The 8,366-nt window shown below is 58.0% G+C and overlaps 1 protein-coding gene across 2 annotated transcripts; it reads left to right on the forward strand.

The window, feature by feature from the left end:
- The first annotated feature begins 2,717 nt into the window (after positions 1-2,717).
- Positions 2,718-8,155, forward strand: TBL2 (transducin beta like 2). Of its 2 annotated transcripts, XM_029082607.2 has the most exons (7): positions 2,718-2,872; positions 4,176-4,306; positions 4,967-5,151; positions 5,503-5,654; positions 6,369-6,492; positions 6,607-6,759; positions 7,023-8,155. In XM_029082607.2, the coding sequence occupies exons 1-7, from the start codon at positions 2,755-2,757 to the stop codon at positions 7,483-7,485; spliced, it is 1,326 nt and encodes a 441-aa protein (XP_028938440.1). In that variant the 5' UTR covers positions 2,718-2,754; the 3' UTR covers positions 7,486-8,155. The 2 variants fall into 2 exon arrangements, with proteins under 2 accessions (XP_028938440.1, XP_039770427.1); XM_039914493.1 differs by lacking the exons at positions 2,718-2,872; positions 4,176-4,306 and adding an exon at positions 4,376-4,393.
- Positions 8,156-8,366: the final 211 nt, after the last annotated feature.

Below are 8,366 nucleotides of genomic sequence, written 5' to 3' on the forward strand. Positions count from 1 at the left end.
TAAGCGCTTGGGAGAGTACAATAATCATTTACCATGTGCCCAGCACTGTACTAAGCACTGGGGTAGATGAGGGTAGAGAAGCAGCGAGGCTCAGTGGAAAGATCAAAGCCCTTTGGCTTTGGAGTCAGGGCTCACGAGTTCGAATCCCAGCTCTGCCACTTGTCGGCTGTGTGACTGTGGGCGAGTCACTTCACTTCTCTGGGCCTCAGTTCCCTCATCTGTAAAATGGGGATTAAGACTGTGAGCCCCACGTGGGACAACCTGATTCCCCTATGTCTATCCCAGCGCTTAGAACAGTGCTCGGCACATAGTAAGCGCTTAACAAATACCAACATTATTATTATTATTATGAGGGGGTCAAGCCAGAGCCTGGAATGGGATGGCCTCCTCTCAGACCCTGTGGGCTCTCTCTGGGGGAGGGAGATCTCTGGGACCACAGTCCACTATCCGTGGATGGAGGCAGGAAAGGGAAAGGGGGGGGAGCCGGGTCCCTCCCCTAGCAGATCCTGCAGTTGTGCCCCTCCCCACCCCACCAGATGGCTTGGGGAGGATGGTTGGGGGCAAGTGGCTGGTCTTTGACTTGGGGGTAGAAAAGCAGAGATGCCTCTTGGAAAGAGCCTGGGCTTGGGAATCGGATGACCTGGGTTCTAATCCTGACTCCTTCATTGCCTACTGTGCGATCTTGGACAAGTCACTTAACTTTTCTGTACCTCAGTTTACACAACTGTAAAATGGGGATCAAATACTTGTTCCCCCTATTTAGACTGTGGGACAGGGACTGGGTCCCAATTGATGACCTTGCATCCATCAGAGTGCTTAATTAATGTCATTAGGAGAAGATCTGACAAACCTTGGGAAGAGAACTACCCCACCACCTCCCGGCTCCATCAAAGCTTTTGTTGAGGTGGAAACCAATCCTCCATTATGAATCTCGCTGGTGGGGGGCAGGATGGTGAAGGGGTGGCTCGGGCCTGTGCCAGGCCTGTCGCAACCTACCCAGTCTTCCTGGCCTAGCGCAAAGAGCAGGTGGACTGATAGGAGTCCTGGGTTATAGTCCCAGCTCTGCCACTGTCCTCCTTTGGGATATGGGGCAAGTCACTTAGCCTCTCTGGGCCTTGGTTTCCTCATCTGTAAAATGGGATTAAAACACCCGCTCGCCCTTCCTCTTAGGATTGTGAGCCCTCTGTTTAGTGTGCTTGGTACTTTGAAAGCAGTTAACAGAGACCGTGATTATGATTGTTATTAGCACTCACGGGAAGATCCAGCAAGAGGGGTGGACCGCCGTCCCCCAACCCACCCCCCCGAAACACACATGCCCTAAGGCAGACACAGCAACTCCACCCGGAACTCAGTTGGGTGAGGAATCAAAGCGAGACAGAAACCAAAGGGAGAGACTTCCGTTTCCTCCCCTGCACCCAGCCCTCCCTCTCTCCGGTCTGCTTAGCCTGCCCCGCTCCCTGCCCCCCGCTTCCAGGCAGCTCTCTGCAGAGAAGCAGCAGGGCCTAGTGGGTCCGTCGTCCGCCCTCCAAATGCCCTTATGTCCCTTGCCTCTTGTCCTCAGTCTCCTCTTCCGTCCATCTCTTTGGTCCCATGTCTCCCCTCCATTCATTCATTCGTATTTATTGAGCGCTTACTCTGGACAGAGCACTGTACTAAGGGCTTGGGAGAGGACAATATAACAAACTCCCATATTTCCCGTCTCTTGCTCTCAGCCCGTCTCCCCTTCGGTCCATCCCCTCAGACCCACGTCTTCTCTTCCGTCCATTCCCTCAGCAACAAGTCTCCCTTTCGGTTATCCTCTGAGACCCAAGTCTCCCCTTCCGTCCATCCCCTCAGCACCAGATCTCTCCTTCCGTTATCCCCTCAGCCCCACGTCTCCTCTTCGGTCCATCCCCTCAGGCCCACATCTCCTCTTCGGTCCATCCCTTCAGGCCCACGTCTCCTCTTCGGTCCATCCCCTCAGGCCCAACGTCTCCTCTTCGGTCCATCCCCTCAGGCCCACGTCTCCTCTTCGGTCCATCCCCTCAGACCCACGCTTCCTCTTCTGTCCATCCCCTCAGCCTCATGTTTCCCCCTGTTCATCCCCTCAGCCCCACGTCTCCCCTTCCCTTATCCCCTCAGCCTCATGTTTCCTCATCTGTCCAACCCCTCAGCACTAGGTCTTCCCTTATCCCCTCAGCCCCACGTTTCCTCTTCTGTCCATCCCCTCAGGCCCACGTCTCCCCTTCCCTTATCCCCTCAACCCCACATTTCTTCTTCTGTCCATCCCCTCAGCCCCACATTTCCTCTTCTGTCCATCCCCTCAGCACCAGGTCTTCCCTTCCCTTATCCCCTCAGCCCCATGTTTCCTCTTCTGTCCACCCCCTCAGCCCCACGTTTCCTCTTCTGTCCATCCCCTCAGGCCCACGTCTCCCCTTCCCTTATCCCCTCAACCCCACATTTCTTCTTCTGTCCATCCCCTCAGCCCCACATTTCCTCTTCTGTCCATCCCCTCAGCACCAGGTCTCCCCTTTCCTTATCCCCTCAGCCCCACGTTTCCTCTTCTGCCCATCCCTTCAGGCCCAGCTCTTCCCTTCCCTTCTCCCCTCGGGCCCACGTCTCCCCTTCGGCCCATCCCCTCGGCCTCAGCCTCCCTCCTCCCCTCCCCTCCCGGGGAGCCGGGGCGGAGGGGGCGGGGGGCCGATGACGTCAGGACGTCGCCGTGGTGCGGGCGTGCGTGCGCGGCCCCGGGGCTGAGGTGGCAGGCTCTGGAAGATGGAGGCCGGGGCGCTGGTGGCGCTGGGCCTGCTGTTCGGGCTGCTGGCGCTGGCCGTGGCGCTGGGCTCGGGCTGGGGGCGGCCGCCCCCGAAGGAGCCCCGCGGGGAGCCCGCCGGTAGGGCCCGGGGACCCCGGAGGAGCGGGGAAGGGCCCGGCGGGGGCGGGGGGGAGCCCTGCGGGCCGCCCTTGACCACACTTTTCGCGCAAAGATTCACGGATCTTGCGCCCCCTCGCCCCGACCCCCCTTGAGCTTCTCAATAATTACCATGAGGGTGCCGTTTCTGAAGCGCTTACTACGTGCCGAGCACTCTTCCAAGCGCGGGGGGGGGGGGGGGATACAGGCTCATCAGGTTGGCCCACGTGGGGCTGACCGTCCTATCCCCCATTTTACAGACGAGGTCACTGAGGCGCAGAGAATAATGTCGGTATTAAGCGCTTACTATGTGCTGAGCACCGTTCTAAGCGCCGGGGGAGATACGGGGTAATCAGGTTGCCCCCCGTGAGGCTCCCAGGCTGCATCCCCATTGTACAGATGAGGGAACTGAGGCACAGAGAAGGGAGGTGACTTGCCCCCAGTCACACAGTTGACGAGTGGCAGAGCCGGGATTCGAACCCATGACCTCTGACTCCCAAGCCCGGACACTTTCCACTGAGCCACGCGGCACCGCTTCCCTATGGATCTTGTGGCCTCTCGGCCCTGCCCTGTTGAGCTTCTAATAATAATTACTATGATGGTGGCAGTTCTGAAGCGCTTACCATGTGCCGAGCACTCTTCCAAGCACTGGGGGGGCTACGAGCTCATTAGGTTGTCCCACGTGGGGCTGATCGTCCTATCCCCCATTTTACAGACGAGGTCACTGAGGCGCAGAGAATAACGTCGGTATTTGTTAAGCACTTACTGTGTGCAGAGCACCGCTCTAAGCGCCGGGGGAGATACGGGGTAATCAGGTTGTCCCTATGAGGCTCACAGTCTTAATCCCCATTTTACAAATGAGGTCACTGAGGCACAGAGAAGTGAAGTGACTTGCCCACAGTCACACAGCTGACAACTGCCCGTTTAGACCATTCAATCATATTTATTGCGCACTTACTGAGTGCAAAACAATGTGCCAAGTGCTTGGGAGAGTACAGTATAACAATAAACGGATACATTCCCTGCCCACAGGGAGCTTAGGCCCGTGTGTTCTGTTTCCCAGCCAAAGTAGATTCCACCCTCTTGTCTGGGCTTCAACCCCTCACCTTTCCCTCTGGTCCTTCATCGGTGATCCAGCCTGCTGGTCTCTCCCCTTGCAGGAACCCCCAGCTTGGGCTGTATGTCCCTCTTTCCCCCTCCTTGGGCTCCGGGCTCGAAGGTCTACGTTCCTCCCCACCGGGTCGTAGAAGACTTTGGAGCCTGACTTGGCTTCTCTCTCTCTCAGGCAAGAAAGCGAACGGAGTATCTGTCGAAAAACCCGTGGGGTCCAAGAAGCTGAAGCAGCAACAGCGGAGCCGTAAGGAGAAACAGCCGCAGCATAACTTTACTCATCCCCTCCTGGCTTCGGCCCTGAAGGTAAACCTTCCCTAGATCGCTGGATCAACACGCTGCAGCACCTTGGCACCGAGATGCCTCCAGGTAGCAGCTGCCACCCTCCACAAGGTGAACATCGCCACTCTATAGCCCAGCTCCTTTCCAGCCCTTTAGTCAGTCGGTGGTATTTATTGAGCGCCTGCTGTATGCACAGCACTGTACTGAGCGCTTGGGGGAGGACAGTACAACAGAGTTGTTAGACACGCTCCTTGTCCACGAAAAGCTTAGGGTCTAGACGGGGAGATGGACATTAAAATCAATTGTGGCTAAGTGCTGGAGATGGGGTGACTCTCAAGTGCTTTGACGAGGGAACTGGGTACAGTCCAGTGAGACCCAGGGAATGGAGCAGAAGCTCCCTGTGCCTCAGTTATGGCGGCACTTGTGGGCAGGGAACGTGTCTATTTATTGTTATATTGTACTCTCCCAAGCACTTAGTACAGTGCTCTTCACACTGCGCTCAATAAATACGATTGAATGGATGGCAGTAGCTGAGGTGACACGAGGATTGACCCGGAGACCCCTTTGGCGGGCCCCTTAAGGCTCTGAGCCCCGTGCGGGACAAGGACTTCATCCTCCGCATCCCAGCGCTTAGCTCAGTGGCACACAGTATGCGCTTAGTAAGTACCCCAATTATTACCGTAGGGTCATAGCGGGAACATCACCTGCCTGGATTTCAGCAGCAACGGCAAGTACCTGGCCACCTGTTCGGATGATCGCACCGTGCGTATCTGGAGCACCAAGGACTTTCTGGAACGGGACCATCGCTGCCTGAGGGCCAACGTGGAGCTGGACCATGCCACCTTGGTGCGCTTCAGCCCTGACTGCAGGTGGGAAGGACTGTGGGGGGAGAGAGAGAGGGAGGGAAAGGTGTTGAGGATCCTGGTTCGTCTCCCTTCCGGGGACACATCCCATCTGGGCCTTTGAGGGCTTTCCCTGGGCCACACTTTCCCCTGGCCACGGGCCGTCTCCCCCGATTAGACTGTAAGCCCGTCAAACGGCAGGGACTGTATCTGTTGCCGACTTGTTCATTCCAAGCGCTTAATACAGTGCTCTGCACATAGTAAGCGCTCAATAAATACTATTGAATGAATGGGACTCCCAGAGGTGGACGGACATCCTGGAATTTCCGTCAGCTTCCCGGCGTGGGGAGTTGACTGCGCCCTCCTCCCCGTTCCCAGAGCCTTCATCGTCTGGCTGGCTAACGAGGACACCCTGCGGGTCTACAAGATGGCCAAGCGGGAGGACGGCGGCTTCACGTTCACAGTGGCCCCCGAAGATTTCCCCAAGAAGCACAGAGCGCCCGTCATCAACATCGCCATCGCGGAGACGGGTGAGAGGAGCCGCCCGGAGTGCTTTCCTCCATCAGTCAGTCAGTCGGTGGTATTGAGTGCTGAGCGCTGAACTGGACGCTCAGGAACGTCCACTGAGGAATAGACATGATCCCTGCCCTAAAGCGTTTCCAGGTGTGAGGGTGGGTCCTGAGGTGGGGAGTTGACCTAACTCTGTCACCTTCCTCTATACTGTAAGCTCACTGTGGGCAGGGAACGTGTCTATTATTGTACTGTACTCTCCCAAACGCTTAATACAGTGCTTTGCACACAGTAAGCACTCAAATACGATTGAATGAATGACCCTTTGAATGACCCTTCCCTGGGTGGTGACGAATGGGAGGGGGTGGATAATTTTAGCATAGTGCTAAGAACTGGGGTAGATAGAAGACAGTTATCACACTGTATCCCACAAGGGACCTGTGGTCAAAGAGGGAGAGTAAGTATCTTATCCCCATTTCGCAGATGAGGAAATTGAGGCCTAGAGTGGTCAAGGGACTTGGCATGAGATTACGCAGAAGGCCAGTGGCAGAGCTGGGATAAGAAGCCAGGGGAGGGCAATGGGGAGAGAGCAGGACACTGCAGAGACCCTGCCCAGTTTGAGGGTCTCCTCCTAAGGGAGACCTGGGGACAGCAAGGCCAGTGAGGTGGCCGGGTCTGCTGGGCCCGGTTTCTCTGTGCCACCGGCCACCCACCAGCCTGTGTTCGCATTCCAGGCAAGTTCATCATGACCGCTTCCAGGGACTTGATCGTCATCTGGAACCTGAAAGGAGAGGTGCTGGCCACCATCAACACCTCCCAGATGAACAGTGCCCACGCTGTCATCTCCCCCTGCAGCAGGTGAGGGAGGTGGCGGGGGGCTTCCGCGGTCGGTGGGACCCTGGGTAGGTCGGTGCCGCCCGCCTCTCTTCCCCACGAGGGTGACGGTCCGGTCTCGGGCTGCGCGTGTGGCAGGTTCGTGGCCTCGTGCGGCTTCACTCCGGATGTGAAGGTCTGGGAGGTTTGCTTCAACAAAACCGGAAACTTCCGGGAGGTGGTTCGGGCGTTTGAGCTGAAGGGTCATACGGCCAGGGTCCACTCCTTCGCCTTCTCCAGTGACTCGCGCCGGTGAGTGGCCTCCTGTTTCTTCCCCCCTACCCTTCCCTTTTTCCCCCCGCCGCCTCCTCCCCCTCCCGCCCGGCTCCTGGTCTCCTGCCCCTTCTCACAGTCTCAATCCCCTGCTCCAGAACCGTTGGCATCAACCTCATTGGACCCATTTCAGAACCCCTGCACTGCCCCCCCTCCCCCTTTCCTGTCCTGGAAGTGGGGGACGAGGGTTTCCCAGGGAGTTTAGGAGGGTGGGTCTATGACCTCTCTCCTCCTGGGGGTAGGATGGCCACGGTCTCCAAGGACGGCACGTGGAAGTTCTGGGACATCAGCGTGGAGTACAAGAAGCAGCAGGACCCCTACTTGCTGCTGACGGGGCGCCATGTCGAGGCCGCTTCCGGGCCCTGCCGCCTGGCCCTCTCCCCGGATGCCCAGGTGTTGGCCCTGGCCAGCGGCTGCAGCCTGTGGCTCTACAACACCAGGCAGGGCAAGCAGGAGGAGCACTTCAGCCAGGCCCACGGGGAGCCGGTGGCCGACCTGACCTTCGACACCACGGGCCGCTTCCTGGCCTCATGCGGGGACCGTGCCGTGCGGGTCTTCCACAACGCCCCCGGCCACCGGGCCGTCGTCGAGGAGATGCGGGGGCTGCTGCGCAAGGCCACCAACGAGAGCACCCGCCGGAGACTACAGCAGCAGCTGAACCAGGCGCAGGCCGCCCTGGACAGCCTGGAGGCCCCTCGGGGCTGAGGCGGGGGTCGGGGCAACTGGCCGAGGCTCCTCCCCACTCTCCGCTCCTTCCTTCCTTCCTGCCCGCTGTGGGGCCGGTTCGGTGGCCCTTCCCTCGGGTGGAGGCGATAATGTGTTCTGGGACAGAGAACTGGGTTCTACTGACCTACGCAGAAGCCTCCGGTCTCCCCTTGTCGACAGAATGGGAGCCACGTGCCCAGGCTCCAATAGTGGGTGCCTGGGGATAGGAGGGGTGGCACCAGGTGATGGCAGGAGGGGTCCCTGCCTCAAGGGCAAAGAGAGGTGGGATCCGATCCGCTCGGCACAGGAGGGAGGGAGAGAGGAAGTCAGGAGAGGGGAGCTGGCACTTCTCCGATCTTAGGCCGCAAATCCAAGTACACAGAGGGACGAGCCTTGGGGGAAGAGTTTGGGACCCTTGGCCAGAGGGAAAGAATTGCACAGAGTATTGGGAACAGACCACGTTCCCTGGAGGGGGAGACCAAAGCGAGAGGAGGAGTCTAAGTGGCTCAGTCATAACCCTGGACAGGTCAAGACTAGCCCATTTAGTGCCTGAGTTTTTCCCAACTTTATAATGGGAGAAACAATCCCCTCCTACCTACCCCACAGGGATTTTGTGAGAGTGAAAAGTGCTTTTGGAAAAAAAGTGATAGAATAATACCCTGTAATTTTCTATCATTTGTCAAATTGTGTTTATTACTGAGCTCTGGGGGGGGGGGGAGCAGCAACCAAGCCCTGAGGTAAAAGGTGAAGATGGGGTCCGACTCAGCTGGTGGGGGGAGCTTTTCAGGGTCTGGGTGGTGGGCCATCCCCTCAGTGGATCGAGGGCGTGCGTGGGAAAGGAGCTGGGAGTATCGTGGTTGAGGTGGGTACTGACCGTTCTC

This window comes from Ornithorhynchus anatinus, chromosome 17 (genome assembly GCF_004115215.2).
Source record: "Ornithorhynchus anatinus isolate Pmale09 chromosome 17, mOrnAna1.pri.v4, whole genome shotgun sequence".
Lineage (NCBI taxonomy): Eukaryota > Metazoa > Chordata > Mammalia > Monotremata > Ornithorhynchidae > Ornithorhynchus > Ornithorhynchus anatinus.